This window comes from Leptonotus elevatus, chromosome 6 (assembly GCF_054856555.1).
Source record: "Leptonotus elevatus isolate MCC_2025b chromosome 6, RoL_Lele_1.0, whole genome shotgun sequence".
Taxonomy (NCBI): Eukaryota; Metazoa; Chordata; class Actinopteri; order Syngnathiformes; family Syngnathidae; genus Leptonotus; species Leptonotus elevatus.
The window spans coordinates 12484968-12511519 of NC_141244.1; the positions used below are offsets into that span (position 1 = coordinate 12484968).

General features: G+C 38.7%; 1 protein-coding gene across 1 annotated transcript in view; it reads right to left on the reverse strand.

The window, feature by feature from the left end:
* Positions 1 to 26552, reverse strand: part of cdkal1 (CDK5 regulatory subunit associated protein 1-like 1) — a 225274-nt gene that overhangs the window by 86302 nt on the left and 112420 nt on the right. Inside the window, exon 9 of the mRNA XM_086079570.1 lies at positions 6571 to 6737. Coding sequence (XP_085935696.1) covers positions 6571 to 6737 — 167 coding nt within the window. The remainder of the gene's footprint in view (positions 1 to 6570; positions 6738 to 26552) is intronic.

The following is a 26552-nucleotide window of genomic DNA, read 5'->3' on the forward strand; positions in this document are numbered from 1 at the left end:
AGTGTGAACAGGAGGGGGCTTAACACACGTCCCTGAGGGGAGCCAGATCTGAGGGTCTTGGCAAAGTAGGCGGTGTTCTGGATCCTGACAATCTGTGGTCTGTTGGTCAGCAAGTCCTGGCCTGAACCCAGTTCCAAATTGATGGCCACAGCCCAAGAATGTTCGGCTTTTGCACCAGGTTCTGTCGGATGATCGTATCAAAGGCGGAGGAGATCTTTAGAGATCTTGCTTTCCAAATTACAGGTGTGTGAGGGCTTTATAGGACATCGAATGAAGCAAACACCACATAAACTCTTTGTACACATGCTTGTTGATCGTTTGGCCATCGTACTTTGGGTTGAAATATTTCATTTCTGACACCAGCCCTGGAACTTTACTGACACACCTGATATTTGTGAAGCATAGACACTTATAGACAAACCCACAAGTTGTATTACGTGAGTATACCCAGGGGAGTCTGAGGGAAAACATATTCTACAATCTGTTCCCAGGATAGTAAGTCAAATCCCAGTTGGTGGGAACTCCATTCAGCAGCAGCCAAGAGAAACCGAGCTTCTTATGATATTATACATCTCAAGGATTGCACTTAATTTTCCCTGGGGGATAATGCCAGCATGCAGCATCTCACACAGTGCAGATACAATACATGGATTGTACAAAAAATTACTTGCAGCAACGGAACATGGCTGTCAACTGTTATTAGTGACTGATCTGACTATATTATGCAGAACAAAACAAAAAGCTTACAAATGCAATTTTCTCAGCATGGATGTCAATTTTTTGATAATTCATCTACAAAATACTCATAACAATGATAACAGATTGATACCAGAGACTTGGTAGACTAAAGGTTCCTTCATAAGTGAGTATATTTGTTTCACTTGTTCATGCTTAAGTCTAAGTGTAAGGTGACAAAAGTACAACCCATGAGTTGAGCCACACTCTCAGCAGGATGACAAAAACTAGCTGCAGCCAAGTGGAGGAAAGAAAAAAATAAAATAAAAATAAAAATCGGGCCAATTAAAACACTTTCTAGCTGAAGAAGAAAGGTGTCTGCACCAAACTGCTCAGAAGCGTGAGATGTGCCTCTGCCGTCATCTACAGTGTTTAGTGAGGTGGAGCAAAAATATAGATAGGAAACATCTGCACATTAGCCAGATATTCTGTGGCTTGTTAAAACGGTAGACGACAGGCATCCTGCTAAAAGTCATTCAACGAATGCATACTTAAGGTGTTGTTTTGCTTATAATAGCTTATAATCAAACTGAAAAGAAATGGACGATTTTTAATCTCCAAACAACCATAGCGAGCACGGTCTCCAGAAACCCTTAAAATTGATTAGCATCATTCAGAAAACAAAAGACGATGCAGAAAGGCAGTGGTCATAATTTAGAGACATGAGAACAGTTTTACTGTGTGGCTTCATTTGGTGTGGGGTCCCTCACACAATGCAACATTAAGCCGCTAATGTGAAGAGCCCCCCCAAAGGCTTCATTAAAATGAAAATGGTCGCGAAAGGGGTGGCGTCTCAGTGTGTGCTCATGTAGTTTGCTTGTGTGCATGTCTTGGTGTGGAGGTGAGAGATGGGTGTGGGTTATTCTGTATTTGTGCACATGCATGTGTGTGCGACTAGTATATTGGTATAAAACCTTCTCAGGACGCAATTTAATCATTGTATGAGTTCATGTCATTTGCGATCTAAAAGGTTGGACGGAATATATACTGTATATATGGTTGTATATATATATATATATATATATATTTTATTTTATTTTTTTAGCTTCAATTGGGAAAATCGTAATCATTAAACAACACAACAGCAATTATCTGGTGCATGTAGTCAATGGTAATCGCTGGCGTCAAGTCACAATTTGGCAAATTTCTTTTTTTTTTTCAAAAAATTCTATACTTTTGGTCAATCCACACATGTGGGTGTCATTTTTATGAGTTGTTAATTAATGTGTTGAAAGTGTTGAGAATGGATTGCTCTCTTTGATGATGCAATGTTAATGGTTGAACAGCTCAATCGCTTAGTGGTAGAGTGTCCGTCCTAAGAATGGAAGGTCGAGGGTTTAATCGCTGGCCGGGTCTTACCAAAGACTATAAATATGGGACCCATTTGCCTCCCCTTACAGGTTGGAATTGGGGGGTTAGATCACCAAATGATCCCAGAGCGCAAGCCCCTGCTGCTGCTCACCACTCCCTCAGTGGATGCGTCAAATGCGGAGAACACATTTCACCCCACTTAGATGGGTGTGACAATCAGTGTTACTTTAACTTTAAACATGCCGTTTTCGGGGTACAAGCGAAATATAGACCGAAAATGGGTTGTTAAGCAGTAGGTGTCTTGGAACTGTGGGAGTTTTGGAAAAATAAAGCATAACAAAACGTAAAGCAAACTCCTCTGAGCTTGTACAGTAATGCCCACTACTGCACATTGTAGAATGTGTGAGCAGCATATCTAATGGCTCTCTGGTCAAACTCAGAGGAGCTTTGAGGAGGATGCTTAATGGACAAGAGCAATTTCATTCATCTCAGCCTGGCTGATTGCTACGTACGAGGCTACTTTCACACCTCATTTGCTGCTACCATGCTCAATTCAATCACACGCAGGCTTGCAATAGCAGCCGCACAGGTATCATCATGTGCATGGCGTGCACAGACACCGTACACGATCAAAGGATAAACTGATGCACCTTTGACAGCCATTTAGCAATTTATTAGCAGATGGCTCAATGGACAGCGGGATGAATGGCTAAAAATATAAAAGTGTAAAAATGTGAGGGACAAAAAATGTAGCATTTTACTTAAAACTACTCTAAAAGGAAATACTGATTGCTGAATGCAATCAACTAAAATGTCAGAGAGCAGAGGGCCATGAGAGGCGCCTTAGCCTGTAACTGCTCCAATCAGCAAATGGTACTGAGGTTGTCTGACAAGGAAAAAAAACAGGCAGCACATGAGAGGAAATTGCATGTTCTTGGGTGTCAGAAGGAGACAAGGCACAGAAAAATGCGCTTGGAGGGGTGAACTTTTCGAGAGAAGTGAAGAGGTTACTTAACATTTTCAGTTTCAATCACAGCCATTTACTATGATTCTGTTTTACAGGATAAGAGTTGTTCTTTTTAGAAATGAAACAGGCTGTAATTTGGCCTTCACTATACAAGACAGCTAGATCGACTTTTGGCCTTCATCATCAGCACATTCTTATTGCTGTCATTACCAACATCATGTTGGGAGCTGTAGAGACTGGACAAACTATTGCAATTAGGACAGTGGTTCTTAACCTGGATTCGGTTGAACCCCAGGGGTTGGTGAGTCAGTCTCAGGGGTTCGGCGGAGGTCAAGACACACCTCACTCATATAATTTGTGATGACAAACTCTAAAAACAGTTGGGTCAAAAATAAACCAATTAGTTCATTGCAAGGTTGCCGGTGTGATGCAGTTATTCAAGCAAAGGATTTAAAACTAAACTTGTTACTTATTCACACATCAGTGAATGTCGTGCATGAGCAAGACACAAATGCTGCATTCAAAGTCCTATTAGCGTCAGAATTAATGGTATCGGCATGTTACTTGTTAGTACTCACTAATACCACTGTTTTAATGCAGTACCGGGGCCAACACTAATCAAAACAAAAGTGGAATATGTGCAATATGAATTCACATGTATAACAAGACGTGTGGTGTTCCACAGGGCTCATTTCTGGGGCCTCTGCTGTTTTCATTGTATCTGCGGCCCCTGGGTTCAATCTTCAGAAAACAGTAGTTTCTGCTGTTGTTGTTGAGTTGAGTGATTGAGTCAGGGTCCTAATTGAATGATTTCCAATGCCAAGTTGAGCAATTCTAATCCAGCACAGCTAGCTAGCTAGCATAACTAAAGAAACACTTCCTTGAGTTTCATGGATATGGGGAATACAAGGCTTTCTGAAATCAAGGTGAAGATAGCCAGATTTGATGAAAAGGCTACTCTCCCTGTTCATTTTTTTCACCAGTAAACCCTATACTTGTGTCTTGAATTTAATTGGTGGGATTCAATGCCTCCAACAAGGTTAAGAGCCACTGAATATGGACAAAGGTAAACATTTAAAGGTAGGAAAATGAGCCATTTTGGGAAGCGCATTAAACATATAGGTACAAGGAAAATCCAGCAGTGAGAAGGCAATTTTGGGGGTGCCTATTATAATTAAGTGTGTATTATACTTGATACCAAAAAGTACACATATTAGCCAATAAATAGTCGTCAATGTAGCACTTACAAGTAGGTCAAGAAAGGGGGTTGTGGAAGTGGGAGGGAAACAATTCGAGAAGTGAAGTGTGGGTGGAAGTTGAGTGGAGAAAGGGTAAATGGGGGACAAGAGCAACACAAGGCAAAGATAAGTTGAAGAAGATGACTCTTATCTTTTCTTATGTAGGTTAATTGACTGAGGAATTAAAAGAAAAGAGATAATTCAATGTGATGCATGGGCATTAACAATAAACGGGTTGCGAGCATATGAAATGATTATTAAGATACACACACAGAGACGAAGCCAGTGTGTCATCCAAGCATATTTCTAATTATCGGTTAATTGTTATTCCCTATCATTAGGAGGGTGGTTTTTAATTGTAATGTAGCCAAGCAGAAATCCTACCTATACATTTGGGGGACAATTAGCCACCTCCATTAACCCCTGGTTAATTACAACCTCCACTGCTACATCCCACAGCTCTGATCTCACTCCTCTTTAGCCCTCAAATCTATCCCCGGGCCTTCATCCCCATTTTTTCCCCCAGTTCTGTCCTCATTTCAGTTCATGATAGCCAATCAGCCTTCATTGTTTGATTCAAATGCATATATGTTGCAAACTTTACAAGTTTGTCTTTTTCTTTTCTAGGTTAAAACTCCCTGCTTGATTTCTCCATGTCATATTTTTCTCCCTTTTTAATTTTATCTTCTACATTTGCAAATACATTTCCTCAGAGATTGATCGTTATCTTAAAATGATAAGCACCTGATAAGCCTTTTCAAAATCACTAGCAATCGCATAATTTTATGTTACACCAACATCATAATATTTGAAAATAAAAGTGATTTCAGTTTGCATAACCCAAATAGAACACAAAGGTGGAAAAAATGTGACAAGGACCAGAATCATCAATTTCATCAATTTCAATGTAATGTAATGTAAAAAGGCGCCCACTTGCACCTAACCATTTATTGTTGTGCTTACTTCTCCCAGCTCCTTTTAAGACTTCTAACAAAAATCCTAAACTCCAGGTGAATATAAACTTCCGGATATGCTCAAAAAAAGAAAATCTCTGGCCGGAATATCCTGCCATTATGGTGAGAATGAGAATACTGTGGTTTACATAACATAGCGTACTAAATTTATAGGGTAACTTAATTGTGAGAATATATTGAGATTAACAGCTGAGCATCTAGTAGCAACGATTTGCTTAGCATAAGTGCCCAACCTACGATAGTCAGAGTATTGACAAAACACTAGTCAAAAACTATTTGCAGTGTGTCTTTGAACCTAATCTCAGCGAATATCTATAACCCTATTTGCGTTTTAATTTTTGATCTTGATGATTTGAACAAATAACTGGTATACATACAAAAAAAACCAATAATCATTATTATTACTTAGTCTACACTGCAGAACTGCATTTACTGTTTTACTTCATCCCATTTTTGAGAAGTTAAACAGATAATAGCAAATGACAACCGTTTTTGGAAAACAAAAAAAAAACTGGCTTTGTTAGGGTTACATGTTGTGTTTCCACATTTAACTGTCTAGACAGTATTGACAATTGAAGGGATTCATATAAAATAATGGCAACATTGTTTGACCACAGCATGCATTTCTGATTTACAGTATAGCAATTATCCATCTTAATTCATTCAAATTATTCCAACAAAAAAAAAAAAGACTAATTTGTTAATCTATCCCCCACACCATGTTCAGTATTTTTGTATTGCGGCGGTTTATACTTCCTCCCGCTTCCCCAAAAATGAATCTGTTGTCTAAAAGAAGGGGTTTGTAACCCTATTATCTATTGAAAAGTGTGACGTGTTTTACTGTTACCACTGACAGAGACAATAGACAAAGAACAAAATCAAGATAGATGCTAGACAGAGTGAAAATTGGGAGATTTCTATGATAGTAAGTCAGACTGACAAGACACATGGCGAAGAGCAGACTGAACGGAGAGAAAAAGACGGGATAACAATGTCCATTGTTCCAATAGGCAAGGCAATAATGACTGATAAAATGAGACTACTAAAGAGGACACAATGGTCCTTAATTGACTCATTAGTGAGAGAGGAGAATGAACTGCACTAATGAATGGAGGTTTGCCGCTAAACTGCTTGCTAAGCAAAACAGAAAGGCATTTAGTTTATTAAATCTAGACAAAGCAATATTTGTCCACTAGAAGGGATAACAATATGCCACAGGGACTGGACAAAACAAAAAACAGAAAATATGTATAGCCAGTTCTATAGTCATACATACAGTTTTTAAATGCATTACAATCCAGTTTGTACAAAACGGCCTGGCGCTAATGTTTGTGGTTTTACATACCTCAAGATGTTCCAGAATATAGGGTGGGTTGGTCATACCAAGCCTGAGCATGGCCCCTTCAGGAATCTCCTCAACCAGCCTCCACAGAAGAGTGGGCAGGTCAGTCCCAATGTCTCGACCATAAGCTCCTGTGTCTTCACTCGTCAGCCAGATTTCACATACTCCCTCTAAACAGACAAAACAACAAGAAAACATTGCAATAGTGAACACTGGATTCTTTTCCACTGGGCAGCATGATTCAGTACAGTCAGATACTGTATTTTATCTTAGAATTTTTATAGGAAATGATCCATTGCCATCCATTGATTCGTTGTCAGATAACTGAAACTTCCATGTTGCAATGGACTGTATAAACAGAATAAAAAAACAAAACAATAACAACATAAAAAGTAACTAAGAACATGCATTCTTTACAGTACACAGATATTATCCGCCTTGTTTGTGTCACGTCATCTTTGGTTAACTCATTGGCAAGCTGCATGCTGTCCTCCCGCAATGAAGACGCCTACATAGCCCGCGGAGGAAACACATGCCAGATCAAGATGAGCCGTTCTTAACTGTACCGCAGCAAGCGGAAACTGAACAGTACAGCTTGGTTGAGACAAAGCTTCAGTTTCACTTGTGCATGAATAATACACCGCTATGGTAAATACATACAAGTCAACCTTATTGTGGTAACTAGTATGCAATTCACAAGAGGACCTTCTTTACTGTAAGTAGAACCCTTAGAGAATCATGTTTATCATTAATTGGATTTTATAGCACCTGAATTCAGACACAGGTCTGCAATAGGAATAAAGTGGAACAAGGGAAACTTTCACAATATCAAGCATTAGGAAGATAAAAAAAAAGAGCACATTTGTTTTCAGTTTCAGCAATTAAAGCAACATTTGTATGCAAACGACATGCAGTAAATCAAATGTAATAATTTTCATTATAAACTACTGGTTATTGAAGCAATCCCATGCTTAGAGTACTAGAATGATGAGATCAATTAATTTACTTTTGCTGTGGACTGATTAGACACAAAATGAGGAATATGAGACAAGATACATTTCAGATTTGATTTCCAAAAAATACCTTTACTTAAAAAAACAGCATGTTTTTGAGGAGAAGAAGACAAAGGAGGTGAAGAAGAAGAAAGAAAAGGAGATTTTTGAGGATGAGGAGAAGAAGAAGGAGGAGGAAGAGGAGGACAAGGAGAAGAAAAAGAAGGGGAAGGAGGAGGAGGAGGAGGAGGAGAGAAGGAAGAGGAGAAGAAGGAGAATGAGAAGGAGGAAGAGAAGGAGAAAAAAGGAGAAGAAGGAGGAAGAGAAGAAAATGAAGAAGAAGAAGGAGGAGAAGGAAAAGAAGGTGTAGAAGAAAAGGAGAAGGAAAAGAAGAAGAAGGAGCAGGAGATTTTGATTTTGAAAAAATGACATTTATTTGCCGCACTTATTTACATTATTTTCATAACACACAGCTCGGCAAAAGCAATTAAATAAATAGATAAAAAAATAAAAATAAAATGCTTTTACATCAGAACATCACTAAAACATAGCGCCTCCTCATTCACGTCACACAGTGCCCCGTTAACAGTCCACATCTCAAGAAGGAGAAGAAAAAGGAGGAGATTTTTATTTTTTATTTTTTATTTTGAAAAAATGACATTAATTTACCGCTCTTATTTACATTATTTTTCATAACACACAGTTCGGCAAGAGCAATTAAATAAATAGATAAAAAAATAAAAATAAAATGCTTTTACATCAGAACATCACTAAAACATAGAAGGAGAAGAAGAAGAAGAAACACTGCATTCCAAAGTCTCAAATGCTAATCAAAAATCCCACCCGTCCCTTTAATTACAATGAGATGTTTATTAGTCATTGATTCTATGCTGCAAGGTCATCAAAGTCACTCACAAAAATTGAAATCACCACCATAAAGTGAAGGTCATATACAGCAACAGGAGACGTATCCCGCTTCATGCTAAATTAGCGCGGCGCTCACTACTACAGCTTAATGAGCTAGCTGTCACTTGGCTGCAGGTCCGGAAATAGTTGATTGTCTGCTTAAGCTATGTGTTACGACATCCCCCGGATCATGCAGGCAAATCTAAATGCATTTGCACTTGCAGGGAGGTCGTGCTCCACGCTCACAAACACACAACTGTCATTACCATTAGCCAAGTGGAGTCGGACGGAAAGATGCATGTGGTCATTCAGAGACGAGAAACGCTGCGGCTAATTGGATGTGTGTGAGTGTGGAACACTTAATGGAGTAAAAGCTCATATTTAAAGGTGTGCATGGACCACAAAGATTGAAGATGATAGTTGCATAATTGTCCAGATTAAAATAGTTTTCTAAGGCCCATCATCATTGACAATAGGATGCACTAATGACTTTTACAGAATAGCCGCACAGACAAACACGTCTATCAATCACACATGATCAAATACAATGCACACACACACTGAAGAACAACAGGATAGAAAGAACATTTCCTTCTGTATGCAATTAATTAAAGACAGTTCACCTTGCACCTAACAATCAGAATATCCTGGTTCATTAAATTCACTTAATCGCTAGCTAAAGTTATTAATTTGAATTTACAGGAAGCAACCAGCTATTTATTTTAAGCATTGTCTGCTATTCCGTTTTACAGATAGTGGAGGTCAAGGTTAATTAAAGAATATGACGTCAGCAACGACCAATGTGGAATCAAATTTAAGATTAAAACCTAAGGTGGGGGTTGTGTGTGTGTGTGTGTTTTAACATGTGAACAGTGTCTTTGCAATTAACACATTACAATGAACACAGCAATCACACACATTGTATGACATGGTATTGGATGCCTTGCTTAAGGGAGACACAAGGTGACTCAAAATCCCTATGCTAGTCAGGAGAATGGGATGGACTGCTATTTTTATAGTGATTTTTTTTAGCTCTAGTACTTAAAGCGCTTTACAAAGCCTCATATTCACCTATTCACACACCAGTGATCGGCTGCTGCCACGCAGAATTCGATCAGGTCCACTGGGAGCAAATCGGGGTTCAGTGTCTTGCTCAAGGACACTTTGACGTGGTCACCAGAAGTGAGGATCGCACCCACAACCTCACAGATGGGAGATGACCGCTCTGCCACTGAGCCACGCCGAGAATGGAAACTGGACCCCTTAGATCATAGCTAGTATTTACAGTTTAGCAATATGAATGGATACATTTGGTGTTTTCCCTCAGCATGAGACGTATTCAATTCATAAATGTTAGGATACAAAAAGACCACATGAGAATACAGGTAAGTCCTCAACATATGAACACGACGGGTGGAGGTGAGAGAAGGAGTGGATGGAGGACATGCGGCATCAGCCATCTTCTCTCCACTTTCCATCTTTTTGATTATGGCAACCTTTGTTTCCACGGAGATTGCCCGGTGTTTCTTCCCACCACCACTATATCGCTCGTCTTGTGCTTTTTGGCGCCACAACCCCATCATTAGCCTTCGTTTTATCAGCCATGCTAAATAACGTCCACTTGCATACAGCCTACTTGCATGGACATGTGCAAATTATTATCAATGTATGATGTGGCAAGCACTCAAAAACGATGAACTTGCAAGCACAATACAGCATTTTATGGACATCCATCAGCGTCCCACAACCTTTTGTTTTTTCCTGAACAAAGAAGTAAACATTGAAGGTAATAAAAGTGGGACAGTGGCAAAAACAAGCAGGAAATACACAAACAGGTCAAACCAAGTAGGGGTCCTTTAAATAATGAAGACACTCAATAATCCAGCGCACATTTTTGGACATGAACAAAAAGGATGTACCGAAACCGGTGATTTTTTAGCTGTAGCTTTCTTCATAACATTGGGCCAGCTACAGCAGGTCTTTTTTCTTTTAATTATCTAGACAGAAGAAGAAAAAGAATGCCGTAGGGTGATAAACACATGAAATATTTGTTTGTTGGATGGTGGATTTTCTTATTTTGCTTTTACTTATGTATTTGTACAATGGGCATATTCACAGCTGAGGTAATGTTACTTTGTTTGGATTAAAAGAGGCCACACTCTTACACTTGCTTGCATCATGCACCTCCCATGATTGATGTATTCCTGTAGTTCCCACAAAAAAGGCATCACTTTTTGTGTCAAAGCTCTGTCCCAGTTAATTGCTAGCCACATGCTTTTGAAATAGATGACTAGACCTGCTGTAAATGCACCAAGGAGCTAAATATGTTACTTTCAAAACAAAATTCCAGTAACAACGCACATTCCGCTGCCAAGCCAGTAAGCCTGGGTATTGTCTGATATTAAAACATTCAGGGTCCTGTGTTAATTATGTTTTCGGGAAAGAAGCCACATTGCAGGGTCCCCATGCACCTAATAACCTGCCCAGTTGATTGCAGTCTCTGCTTGATCAGTAGACTCGTTTGTATTATCACGCCGATCGTGTTATTGCTGGCAAGAGATGTGACCGTTGAGTCGGAAATGTTAGCTTGGTCTCCCTCATCTGTCTGCACTAAAACAAACACATACATGCACAGCTGTTTCCTCTGGTTTCAATATGTGAGGGACCACTAATTGCATCAGCAATTCCATTGCGAATGCATTATTTGTAATAATGGAAAATATGATGTCCTGAAATAAAATGTACTTTCTGACTTGCTTCAACTCTCTCTTATTTACTACAAGAACGACTTTAACATGGTAAGCTAACATGAAAACAACACACAACAATGCATTCCCCAACATGCCCTTCCAGATCCAATAAATGGAAAGTTCCTCTGAAAACCAGTTTTCAGCATATACGTAATCTTAAATTTAGAATTTAATTTGTGTACTATACGTAATTTAATTGCACTGTACAAGTCTGAATATGTTATACAACTTTTGAATTTGATGTTACTCTTTTGTGGAAGTGGCGGACCTTGTGTGTGTATGTTCATTAAACAAACCCTTACGCGTAACCATTTCTTCAGTGAGTCAGAACAATTGGAAACAGGGGCCAAGCAGAAGAACTTTTCCTGCAAACAATTGCCATTCAGTTAACTTTGGCACAGTCTCGTAAAGACGGCAAAACGACGGAAGATGAAAGGATTGGCGGTGCTAAATATGGGCCAAAGAGCACGACCCACTTTGTTTAGGGTAGGAGCCTTCTGAGCTCCCAAAGAGAAGTACAGACAAAGAATAATACACAGGACCAGAGGAAACAGCTGTGTAGAGGCCTGAGACCAACCACACTGATGGCATAAAGCTATGCAAACATATAGCCGCAACATTTAGTACACTTGCAAACATGTAACCAAATCCAATTCAAGAACTCCTTTAAGAGGTTTTTATCTCATTTTAGAAGAGCTTTTCATATATATTGTTGTTGTTTTTTAAACCAATCAGAAATGCCCATTTGTCCCCACCTTTCCCCAACAAACAAGCTAATCTTGTCTTGTGATCACTGCTTAACTAAGATGCTCACACCTAACAGACCAGTGCTATTGTTTATACATAGCGTCGCTGTAATGTGAAAAACACTTATGTCCATTTTTGGCATTTTTGGGATGTCTGCATTCAGTTTCATCCCAAAAATATAAAAATGTAAATAGTAATAAAATAAATAAAAATAAAAGAAGACAAAAATGGACATAAGTGTTTTTCACATAGCAGCGACGATGGGTAAATTTACATGGATTTATCACAGCATGCTCCACTTTTACTTAATCGAATGTGAAAGTGACAGGAGGAGGTGGCAGATGATGCTTTGAAGTGGTAATTTTGAAGAAGTGTGACACATCTAATTGATTCAGGTGATTAGGAGCTTAAGTAAAAGCCAGTGCTGAGACACTAAAAGGTTCTTAAATAATAATGAAAGACTAGTGGTGCAACATGACCACCTGCTTTCTGTCAAGCTTGTTGATGTTTCTTTTCCTGTAGTTTATACATGTCGGATGTGATTGCTTCAAATGCTGCATACTTACAGTAAATACAAAGCAAACATGAATGACTGAATGAATGAAAGTGTTTTCGAACAGAATTATTAATATTTCAGTCATTTTGATTTTACAGATCCATCCATTTTCTATATGGCTTGTTCTCATTGGGTAGCAGTTTGAGCCAACTGACTTTGGGCGAGTGGCAGTGTTACATTTGCACTCATTCAGGCTCAAATGTTGACTGATTTCAGCAGACTTTAACATGACATGAATCCCTAGCAGTAACATTACTCAAATACATGTTTTTATAAATGTTTGCATGATGTATGGCTTTAGATGAGAAGAATTGTCATTATTGTGTACCATATTTTGATTTCCAACAAAGAAGACACTCGGCCTGGCTTAGAGATATTTAAATGATTTTCAAAGTTTACTCTAAGATTTCATACATTACAACTATTTTAATGTACACCTGCTGTTTATCAATGGAAAATAAAACAATAAACATAACTCTCTTTTGATGTCTTACTCGACAACTGAATAAACAATGGCAAAATATTCAAATCCCAACCTTATTTCCTCCCTTTTTTAACTCATTTTCTGCCAAAAACGTATAAATATGTTCTATTTTAAACATACCAAGTGTCCTAAAGACGTATTTATACGTTTTAACTCTTCTTTTTTTTTTTATGCTGGAGCATACAGAAGGCTTTGATGCAGCCTCTCAACAGCACAAAACGGTTGAAGCAATGGTAGTCAAAACAAAACCGGCCAGCAGGTGGCAGCAGGGTATAAGAGATCAACCAAGGCCATGGTGCAACAAGCTGTTTTTTCCAGTTTTGTGAATAATGAAGAAACTTAGCTATATTCTAATGCTATTTGCTGCAAAACGGAAACTGATAGAAATTTTAAAAAAAAATTCCCCCTGATGATAGAAGAGAGACTACAATCTTTCTTTTGGTAGGTTCCATGTTTTTATAGCAATAGAACACAATATTCTGTGGGCCTTGCAAAATCAAACAAAATTTTGTAAAACAGCAGGGCGCAAAGATTGCTTCATTGAAAATGGCTGGGACTGAATGAGTTAATTGGGGGTGGTGTGTGGAAGGTGGGTTGGATTGGTGATTGAACCCGCGGCACGACCATGTTTTTTGTCGGAGCGCAGAGCGCTACCAGTGAGCTAAATAAGGTCCTGAGCTGAACACTTAGGAAATGAGGAGCGTACAAACATCTAACCTCCTTTTTTATTAAAAAAAACAAAACAAAAACAACTAATAATAAAATACTTCTTTAATATACAACAATAATAACACACACAAAAACTGCTTTTTTTCACCCCATACCCCTCACCATAATCGACTCCTCGGTCTACCAGTCACAGTGACAACACAGTGCACTCCGCTTTCTATTTGTCGCATAATGAAAACCGGACATTTTTATGATTAAATTTTTTTTTTAAACGGGCGCCCGGAGAGGATGTAAAAAAAAAAAAAGTGGACATGCCCGAAGAAAAGAGGACATTTGTTGACCCTATTATCCATGAGGGAGCATTTTCAGTTGCTTTTACACTGGTTCCTTTGTCCATGTGTTTCATTTACTTGTGGTATTTATTTTGATCTATGAAACGCCATAATTTTCAGACAAACTGTGCATAGTGCCACTGGCTTCAAAGTTTTAACAGATTGTAGACTACATGAGTATGAAAATGATCCCATTAAACTGCAGTAAAACCCTCTTTTCCCTTACACAAATCAACCATTTGCTCTGCATGTTACACAACATGCAACATGCTGAGCATGAGCGAGCATGACAGACGAGGAGAAAAAATCAAAACAAACGTCTCAATCAATTGCTGTTTTTTTTGTTTTGTTTTTTAAGATTTCTGTGGACTGACCATGTAAACAGTTCTGTGGTCTATAGAATGGTTTCTTTTTATACTTCAAACACTCGCCCTCACACATCACAGGGGCTTAAAACATGCTTAGCTGTGTATTGCGTTGTGTCGTGGAAAACAAGGATTTGATACAGTATAATAGGATCAGCTTCGTGTGCATTATAATCTATAATCTAATAAACATTACCACTCACGCAACCAGTAAGAAAGTGCATGACCTCATGAACAGCAATAACAGCTTAGATAGATCCCTTTGAGCATATTAGCTGAACAGATATAGCAGCATGTATGTTCATTGTCTTGAATCTGTAGTTTAAAGCATTTTAAATTGAGAGGATGTAAAGGTCAAACACTGTTGTTTTGTTTTTTAAGTCAGTGAACACACCTTTTTAAATGATTCAAACAAACCTCAATCACAACTTGTTCCCCTTGATTTGACCCGAGTCAACTCTGCGAGTCGATTCCCATACAGACGGTAATTAGACAGAATATAAATATGCACAAACACACATCCGCCCAACACACAGAGCGAAGAGGATAAACATAGCACAAGGATCGATACATTTCCCCCAACTGCATATTCAGCTTGTTAACTCACAGCAATTCACATAGAAACAACACAGAGCTAAAGAAAGAATAACAAGTGAATAGCATACACTGTTGTGTTGTGTTCTGCATCTATATATAATCTTTTATCATAACAATAAGAACACAGCAAGTGAGGTTAAAGGAAATGATAATGAATCATGAATCTCACAGTGGGGGTGATTACAACTGATGACCCTGCATCAGTTGACAACTTAACGTTCCGTATCTTTCTACCCCTTAAGGTCAAGGGAGGCTGTGAGTTGGACTAGCAGGCAGCTAAATCCTAGACTGTCGATGACTATGCTTACATACAGTCAATAACCCTTTCAAAACCCGAAAAGGCCATTTCCTCTTGGTCTTTATCACATAATAAATACCTTGTTTGCCCTCACTGATATCTTATATAGAGGCATCAAATATATATATATATATATATATATATATATATATATATATATATATATATATATATATATAAAAAAGAGCAAATAAACTTTTGAGGTCCATTCTATAAGAATTTTGGTCATGGTTAAATTATGACATTTAGACTGTTCAAATATGCAGGTTACAGTGTATTAAGGCTGCGTTCAGACTGCAGGCAGATCGGATTCCTCCTCAAATCCGATTTTTAGAGCTGACTGTCCAGACTGTGTCCAAAATGGCCTTCAGACTGAGCCACATTATCGACCTATCTGACTGGTTGCTGTAGCAACAACGTCAAACAGAGGCGGCGCCCACCTCGTGTAGTGTTTGACGTCATGTGACGCTGTTTACCGCTCCGTACTTCCCGTTCCTCGCAAGCGCGTTAAACAGTCTTCTTTTATTTTTCTTTATTTTATGCATTTATTTATTTATTTTTAACGACTATATATCTATGGCTTTGACCGGGCATTATTTCGCTATTTACAGTTACAGCATGTGAAGATCTGATGGGGCAGCGAGACCAGCTTCAGCGCAAGTAACGTAAACTGTCACTTTATTTCCGATTGAGCATGACAGGAGCCGACGGGGCAGTGGAGCTGTCAAGGCGATTGACTGCCGATCATGCGAGGAAACAGCCGGGCAGCGAAGCGATTGGATATCGACAGCGTGGGCGTATTGGTTTTGCACGCGTAGAGTGACGTCAGGACAGTCAAATCTGTTCTGAGTGTTTTGACTCTGAGCTGGTCAGATTGAGGCGCATCCTGTCCAAATCGGATATGAAACTGCCTCCCGCATGTGGTTTAAATCTGTCCCGCAAAAATCGGATTTCATGTGCTTTGTGACTGTTCAGACTACAAAAGAGCCATCCACATTCAATCAGGATGAGCTAAAAATCGGATTTGGGCTGCCAGTCTGAACATGGGTTAGTGAAAAATGGCAATTTGCATGATGTGTATGATGTAACCGTAGCAACTGTTGCGAGATATCAACAATTATGTGTTGTAATTATATGCTGCAAACCACAATCAAGAAATGATTCATTTCTTAATCTCATATGAAGAGGAGGAGAAAACACATCTCATACATAACCGGGCAATCATTTTTGTGTTCTGCCGTGACTTGAAGGCCTGTCTGACCTTCAATCACTTTGGTCCCACCCCCATCCAAGAGTCAAGCCCCCATTACTGTCTTGTGCCTTCGTAGTAAGCCCCTCCCGCCCACTTTGGCAAAGAAACTAATTCTACACCAGATGTCAACAACAGCAACTGAAAGTAGGAAGGGAAAGTCAGACATTGTGCAGGCTACAGTAATGACCATATGTCATTGTCAATATTAACTACACTGTATGCGCAAGTGCTTTTTGATTTATGTGCAGCTTCCTGACATCAATATGACTCGTGACATAACTTCATTACAACATATGATAAATCAATGTTCCCCAATTATTTGATGCTATATCATTACCGTTTGGACGACAAATCAACCTCATCTGGATGTCATTTAAAAAGAAGCTATTGTTGTTTTTGTAATTTCATTCCTCCAGGGTTTGCTCTTCCTCTATATAAAAGAAAGGACAGATCTTGGAAAAAATACATTTAAAAAAAGTACACATTCAGTCTCACACGTTTTTTTTTTTTATTCCTCCCACTTTTGTGACATGCTTTACCTTCCTTAGAATTAAAATAAAATACAAAATAATAATAAATATAATTTTAAAAAATCGGAATATTTTCAATGTCAACAAATTCCAAAAATTCACACAATAGGGGCTCTCATTTTGTTTATTGCAAAAAAATCACGGTTTTCCTATTATTAAACATTTCCCACCTAAAAAATCCCCATTAGTTCCAATTGAGACCCATAACTTATTTACCGTTTAAAATAACAGATTCAGATAGTTACCATTTGAAATTTAAATTATTCTGCTTACTCAATTCACCTTATGAACAATTTTACAAAATTTTGCACATACCAAAAATTCCCAATTTTTTACCCCAAAAAAAATAAAAAATAAATAAAATCTATATATATATATCAGATTCAGACATATTCTACATTATTCACTCCACCCTCAATACTACTTGGCCGATTAAAGCTATTCCAACTTCAACGTGCAGATCATTCAAGCCATTTTATTGATTATTACCATTCACTTAAGTCACATACATTTTCTTAAGACCCAAATTCAAAATATTCACATATTACATATTCCCTTCCCGTATCCATGTCTATTAAGTTGAATAAAACCATTCCAACTTGAATATACTCATATCATTCCATGTCATTCACTTGCATCCCATGTCTATCCAAATAATCCCAGATTATTCCACATGCTTCAGTGTTTTTTATTTGGATGCAATTTCTCAGGAAATTGCAACGGTCTAGTTCAAGAATGCAGCATTCTTTGCACACCTTTAACTAAAATAATAAAATAAACAAAACCCTGTAATGAAGCTTTGTGTTTAAAGATATAAACATCGATGTAATCACTCCCATGCCACACCCATTTCCATACATTTACACACGCATAAACAAATGCCACACACATACACACACACACACCCACACAAGAGTTAACCGGGCATAATTAAACAGCTTAATTGAGAGTAACAAGTGTTGATGTGGAGCGTGGGCAGCCTGGCAGGTAGCAACATCCTCGCGGATTAAACCAACACGTACTTGTATTATGCAAATATTCCCTCTCAGGCATGTTTACATTAAAAAACATGCATGTATGCACGTACGCGAATGTGCATGGATACACACACGCACACACACACATGGATGTATATGTACGTGAGCAACTTTAATGAAGAGCCAACACAATCCTTTAAACAACACAACATGTCAGCTTTAACCTACTTTCACAGAGTTTCCAAACTACAGGCATGACCTTCTATGCACGCCTGCACATGAGATAAAGTGCCGGGATACATCAAAGCTTCAGCTGGTGTGTTTGTGAGCATGCTCGTTGCGTGCAATGTATGTGAAGGGAAAATGTGCCATATAATATATGGGTCAGACATATTGTATGGATATATCTGAAGTAATTGGCAGAGGGGCTCAGAGTACTGCGCTTGTGCATGTGTGTCAGTGTGTGACTGCTGGTATAAATGTTTATATTTGCGGGTGTGTATATGAATGTATAGGGTCGATTGGAAGATATGTTACATCCTCTCTTTCATCTTTTTTTCTGTGCGTGTGTCAAGACAGAAGTATCTTGTGAAGTTTCCCAAGCAGATGGACGGCTACATAAGAGGGAAGTGGATCTGTAGGGACAAGTACGGCCCTTGACATCATAGCAGTGCTGCAAGCTACGAGGATTTCCTGTGAACTCGCAAGTGGGGGAATGGTGAACTGGTGGACAGAGTAAATTGCTCATCAACCTTCATCGATGTTTCATCAAAATTTGTGTGAAAACAGATGGAATAAAAAAAAATTGCACTTGGTATCGCAAGTTTGTTCAAATTTAAAATGCTTTTTGAAGAACTAGTCAAACAAACACATTAACAAATGGGTGCCTCGTTACGGAATGACGGGAGTACGGGTAGAATGTATACAAATTATTTATTTCATAATCGAGAAAAGACACTATGAAGATGAACACATAGGCAAGAGACGACGTTGTGCGGTTTGGGAAAGGCCCTTTCAAGGAAAAACGAAAGCGCACAAAGTGAGGTTCATAAATGGGGTCGAAACATTTTCACCTTTTACATGCAGTGGCAGATGCTCTTTTACTTCCGCCTATTTAATAGACCACAAAAACCAAGACCAAAGCCTCCTTTGAAATTGTAGATTTCTCCATGCGCACCTTTAACTCATTTTCCATAAAATGCAAGAGCAAATAAAGTACTATTTCTTGAAAGTCTGGCTATAGTAGCTTCAGTATAACGTGGCGGCCGTGGCTCAGGGTGTAGAGAGGTCGGCTGTTCGATCCCCGCTCTCCCCAAGTCGTGTGTTGTTGTGTCCTTGGGCAAGACACTTCACACACGTTGCCTCCAGTGCTACTCGCACTGGTGTATGGAAGGTGTGAATGTTTGGTGGTGGTCGGCGGGGCCGTAGGCGCACACTGGCAGCCACGCTTCCGTCAGCCTGCCCCAGGGTAGCTGTGGCTACTTAAGTAGTTTACCGCCACCACAATGTGAATGTGTGAGTGCATGAATAATGCATCCATGTGTCTAGAAAAGTGCTATATAAATCCGATGCATTATTATTATTATTATTATTATTATAACAAGCCTACCACAATGTACCAATTGTTTTGGTATGTATTACAAATACATCATAAAGTTGTTCCATTGAGCAAGGCAAGGCAGCTTTATTTATATACAATTTATACACACAGCAACTCAATGTGCGTCACACATGCAAAGTTACAACACCTACCTACAAAGTACCACTGATTGTCACGCCCATCTAAGTGGGGGGAAATTTGTTCTCCACATTTGACCCATCCACTGAGGGAGTGTTGAGCAGCAGCAGGGGCTTGCCCTCGGGGATCATTTGGTAATCTAACCTGTATTTAAAAGCATTTACACTCGGGGCAGTTCATATCTTATCCTTTGAGGCTCGCTAAGACTTTGTCACGAAATTTATTGTCTAACGTGACATCATGCAAGATGTCGATTGATGCAACTGTTGGTGCATAATTAATTGGAGACCCTGACAGATATTCAGATTTAGAAGTTCCACTGTATGCACTCTGTGTGTGTGTGTGTGCGTGCGTGCCAGAGACACTATTCAGCATACTTACACCGCTGTATATTTTTGTTGCATACCACTCAGAAACACATGCAGGAATGCCAGCCAAAATGACAGAGTGGCTGGGAGCACAAACGCAGTTGAGTCTAGGGGAGGTTCAGAGCCTTGCTGAAGGGCACATTTTCTGTTTTTAACTCATTTGCCCCCAAAAACATATAAATAGGTTCTACTTTCAATTTTACCATGCTCCCAAAGATGTATTTATACATTCTTTATGGGTTTTTTTTATGCTAGAGCATACAGAAGGCTTTGATGCAGCCTCTGAACTAAAGAGAATGCATAAAGCAATGGTAGCAGCACAGTATAAGAGATCAACCAGGGCCATGTTGCAACAAGCTCTTTCCCCCACTGTTTTAAACAGATTTGTGAATAATGATGAAGCTTAGCTATATTCTAATGCTAATTGCTGCATAACGGAAACAGATAGAAATATATTTTTTTTGCCTGATAAAAGAAAAGACTAATCTTTCTTTTGCTCGGTTCCAAGTTTTTATCGCAATAGAACAAAATATTCTGTGGGCCTTGCAAAATCCAGTAAAACAGCCGGGAGCGAAGGGGGTTACTTCAGTGAAAATGTCTGGGAGTAAATGAGTTAGTAACGAGAAAAGAAAAAAAAAGACTTAATAACCATTTTATCAGGGCTAATTGAAACACTTCAACAAAGTCATTCTTTTCTATTGTAGCACATAACTATGAATTCCCAAAGTTCATAGAAAGGGTTATCCATCAAACAGGATTCATCCATACTTGACCCCGATGTCAGTCTATCATGATAATGAACATGTACAATGCGTCATTAAAAGCGCATAAGTTGAAGCCAAGGGGAGGACGAATGTCGACGGGGCGCATGGATTAGAAGACGGAGTGGCTGAGACGCGGCGAGTGTCAGAGGGTCTAAGAGTCAAAGGAAGCTGTAGGGGGCAGATCACATCTCGCTTCACAGAGCTCGGAGAACAGGAAGGCACTGCGAGCGCCGCGCACACACACCCACACTCACATAACATATGGAAATTACTTCCTATTAAAAAGCCATTGAGGTGGTAATAGTTCATATCTGCTGTCAAAGAAGTCAAGGCAACAGACACATGCACGTGCGCACACACACGTACGCACACACAAGCACGCTATTATGATTAATCAGACGTAATAAGGTTTAACTTTAATTCAAGGCTGTCGACCTAATTTCTCTTCATATTGTGTAAGGGTGTGTGTGCGCATTGGCCTGTGAGCTTGTACAGGGACTAATTTGATAAATAATAATACGTCTGGTCAGTATTTATGCTAATATATTCATGACCCACCGGCAGGCATCATGTTTGTGTTTGTTAATTCGCTTAGCCAGCGTGTGTGTGTGTGTTTGCGAGTGTGTAAAATGAGTTACTGCAGCAAACCCTGATGAACTTCACTTGCAACCTTTTGTGGGTTTCTTTGCAAATTTGTGACTACAACATAATATGTAACTGTAGCTTGTACAGCTGAATTTGGAAAATTCCATGAAATTATATATGTTTTTAAACTGCAGACAACAGTGTGCATATGTTATATGATATTTGCATAGTTTTAATCATGTAAATACAATAATTGTTATGTAAATGTTAATATTTTTATTTAAGCGTGCACAATATTCTGTATTATTGCCCAGGGCTAATGACTTAATGAATGTGGTTTGACGCACAAGTTTAATATTGCTAGAAAAAGTATGATCAGAAGCACACAAAAAGAAAATGAAAACAGAAGAGCAAAGTTTGCCTGAATAGAAAAAAATAAAAAGCTTTCCAAATGTAATTCTTCACCTGTCTAACTTCAATAACATTTTTAACTGAACACATGATAAACTGCTCTTTTTGCTGTACGTTAACTCATTTGCTTTTAAAAATGTATAAATACGTTCTATTTTAAATATTACCACTGTCTCAACGTTTATTTAATGTTTTTTTATTGCTAGAGCATACTTTGATGCAGCCTCTGAACTGCAGAGAACAGTTGAAGCAATGGTAGTTATTACAAAAACGGCCAGCAGGTGGCAGCAGAGTATTAGAGATCAACCAGGGCCATGTTGCAACAAGCTGTTTTCCCCACAGTTTTAAACAGATTTGTGAATAATGAAGAAACTTAGCTATATTCTAATGCTAATTGCTGCAAAACGGAAACAGATAGAAATATTATTTTTCTCTGATGAAAGAAGAGACGATAATCTTTCTTTTGGTAGGTTCCATGTTCTTCTGACAATAGAACACAATATTCTGTGGGCCTTGCAAAATCCAGTAAAATAGCCGGGAGCGAAAGGGGTTGCTTCAGTGAAAATGGCTTAAGTGAATGACTTAAGACTGTAATGATTTCCGGGTAAACCAGATAGTGGATCCTACAAACGCAGAGACACAAAGGATATGATTGAGAAATTTATTCTTACACTATGGGGAGTATCAACACAAAGCACTGGACAAAGCCAAGAAAAAAACTATTGACAAAAGTTGCAAGGAAAGAAAGTAACAAAAATACACCTAAGGACTATAAAACCGCACAACGCGAATAAACTGAATAACAAATACAAACGAGCTACACAAAGCGGAGGAAAATAAAGGTGACGTGGGAAAAACTACACGTGGAGATTAATCACTCAAGCGTAAAGCTGAAGAAACAAAAATTATGGAGAAAAAGGACAACGCGTGGATACCAAAACACTCAGGCAGAAAGCCGAGAAGACAATAACTTAAAACTACGGATCAAAAGGACTTGCGTAAAAACTGGAAAAGAAGAACGAAAACTAGAACATAAATAGGAAATACAAGATCTGAATAATGCACTTGGACGACGACGTAACATGGTCAATACTCCGACGGGAGTGCCGGCAGTTCTGGTCCTTATAAAGCATTGATTAGCAATAGGAAACAGTTGTGGCGCAGGAGGACACGCCCCTCTGCTCAATCAGAGACTGGGGGGAAGAAAAAAAAACACCACACAGAGCAGAGCCATGACAAAGACGACGAAGCTGATTTTGCAAGTGAAACCGCAAATATTTGGCGCAGGGTAAATGGATCTGAATGTTCAAAAAAAAAAAAGTAAGCAAAGATATAGGTACTCAAACATTTCTGGTGAAAATGATCATATGTGGGTATGTATGTCATACCCAATAACAATAACTGCAAAGTCTACATTTACAGTGCTGCCGCTGTGTCTAAAAAGTCGCAATGCTATATATCTAGTTCTAAACAGCGATATTCAATATAACGTATTTAAAAAGAAAATTTTAACACCTGTGAGTACAAGGCAAAGCTATTGATTTTTAGAGTTTCTTAAGGGACTACAGTCAAGGTAGTGTTTCAGTCAATTTTGCAAGTCCATTGAAGAGAGATAATTTATCTGTTCTTTCCCAAAAAGGATTTTAGTAGGTTAATCCAGGTCATTTGATGAACAAAAAAAACCCTTTCCCAAATAAGTTGGCAAAGTTAGCAAATGTGCGTTCTCTTCACGGTTCATCTGGGTGCAATCAAAGTCATTAAGTTAAGGTTGTTAAGAGTTTTAATGGTTTTCTTGATGCAAGGAAATTTTGAAGTGTGAAATTCCCTTGCGACAAGAAAAAACATTAAAACTGTTTAGAGAACGTTAAAAAATGTTTAGGAAACACTGCAACCTTGAGCGAAGCGTGATGTAAAATCAACATTTGCTAGCGTCAGTGGGATACGAGCTTTAGCAGGTCAAGAACAACCCTCCTCATATGTTATACTGCATAGATACATGAATATAAGAAAATCAACAGAACCCCGCAAGAGCAAGCACTTGGCGACAAATGCAAGAAAAAACTCTCCCTCCTCGAAAAGAGCCCAGGATCTGTGGGGCAACCGTCTGCCTTGGTTTGAGATACAAAAACAGAGTGAAGGGACAGACTGTAGATAAAGAAAGGGAAAACAAGATAGAGGGGTTGAGCAGCTGGGGGAAAAAAATAAGAGAACCATGGGCACAACAGCCGAGTCAACAACAGTAATTACAGCAATAACAACAATAGTGGTCTGCTCACAACTCCACCATCCCAAACCTCAATACCACCACAAGTCAGCTAATGATTGACAACTGGCATGTTTCTTGATTGTGCAATGAACTGCTGGAACCATAACAAAGTAATAATACTATGTATTTATATGAGGAGGTATTTGTGAGGGATCTCCACGTGGAGGCAACAACTACAGAGCGCACACGCACACACAAACATACACACACTTCATCAACATGGGAGAGTTTTGCCCCGAACCCACACGCGCAATGGGGGTCAGAGGGAATCAAAGAGAAGGCTTTTCTCCAGCATGACAGATGCCAGGAGAGGCCATCTTGTCAGGCAGAAACACTCAACGGCTTCTTCAGCCGAAAACCTGAAGTGACATTTACTGGTGGGTGAGAGCAAGCCAGGCATGTCAGCAAAAGTCGCAAATGCAAAAGCATAAACAAGCAGGCAGCAGAATTACACAAAAATGACGAGAACAATTTGCAGCGTGTGATTTTAATTGTTGGCCTCCCTTAGACATACAGTGTTGTAATTTACACCAATTTGTGTTCACATTACCGTGTTAAAAGTATAAGAAGCTACAATTGGAACAAATGATATAAATATCAAATATTTCACACAAAAAATAAGCAATTGTGAAGCTGAGAGAAAACTTGACCACTCATCCTGACGATGTAAGAAACTGCGGATGTACTAACAGAAGCTGAATAGACAGATCAGGGAACTGAAGCATTTGGCCAAGAAACATTTTGACTGTTGTATGAAAGCCATGCTACAGAGCTGCCCGTTACAAAATTAGAGGTGAAATTTTGACTGATGAAAAATCAAAGATGAACATTTACCAAAGTGATGGAAAGGTTGAGGCTTTGAGAAAAAGGATCTGCTAATGGTTGCAATCATGCAAGCTCATCTGCAAACCTGGAGGAAATGTCATGACTTGGGGTTGCATGGCTTCTTTTGGGACAGGCTTGTTAATCTTCATTGATGATGGTTGCCATCAAAGGAACTCAGAGGTCCACAGAATTATTTTGTTTAAAGAAGGATGCAACCGCAGTGATTGGGAGATCCTTCATTCTGCATCCATTTTATCTGCTAAAGCAGAGACTAAATGGGGCAAGCACCCAAAACAAAACTGAAAAGAGCATTTTCATTTAGTTGGGTGACGTCAATTGGTCAATTGGATCGCTGCAGTTATTCAAACAAAAGATTTTAAACTAAACTTGTTACTTATTTTTCAGTCTGTATCAGTGGTTCTTAACCTGGGTTCAATCGAACCCCGGTGAGTCAGTCTCAGGGGTTCTGTGGAGGTCAAGACACACACCGACTCAAATGTTTTGTTATGATATGGGGTGCATGTATCAAAACAAAAGTGGAATATGTGCAATATGTATTCACATGTGTAACAGGACGTGTGGTGTTCCACAGGGCTCATTTCTGGGGCCTCTGTGTTTTCAATGTATCTGCTGCCCCTGGGTTCCATCTTCAGAAAACGGTCGTCGTCGTTGTTGTTGAGTTGAGTGATGGAGTCAGCGTCCTAATTGAATGATTTTCAATGCCAAGTTGAGCAATTCTAGTCCAGCACAGCTAACTATCTAACAAAACTAAAGGAATACTTTCTTAAGATGCATGGAGATGGGGAATAAAATAACACAATACTTTCTGAATCCAAGGTAAAGAGAGACAGATTTAATGAAAAGGTTACTATCACTGTTCATTTTTTTACAACAAAGTTAAGAACCACTGGTCTATATGTTGAATTGTGTATCGGGATGCAAATACAGTAAAATAAAAGCTACTAATGAAAAATAAATAAATAAATAACATACACCAACGTCTACACAAAATTAAAATTATGTTTCCTCAAAAATGTAACTAGCAACATAGCAACACATACTTCAGCACAAGATGACCAGACTGCAGGCTGACACAGATTCACGTCCTAACATGCAAAGACATGTACAGACATGCCCTGGAATATTCTTTCAATGAAGAACATACATAAACACCCTCTTAATATTTCCCATTTTCAATGAATGATCACTTGTTTCTTCCTATTTTTTTTTTTTTACACATTTTGACTTTTTAATGTACTTCCTTTTATTTCCTTTTTTTTGTTCTGTCAACGGCAAGATAAAATTACTTTTCTTTGCATGTCTGAAATGTGATGTAATGTAATCCTTCTCATTGGACCCAGGTATTGCCATGAAAAAGTACTTTGAAAAAAATCATAAAACTGACAACCGAGAAAGCGTGTCAGCTATGAATGATACTGCCTTTCATGAACCACATAAATCTTGCATACTAAATCTAAGTATAAAAAGGAACCTCAACAATAACATTTTGTTGGAATGGTATGCCAATTTCTTAATATTTTATGCAACATTTCCATGATATGTGATTGGAAAA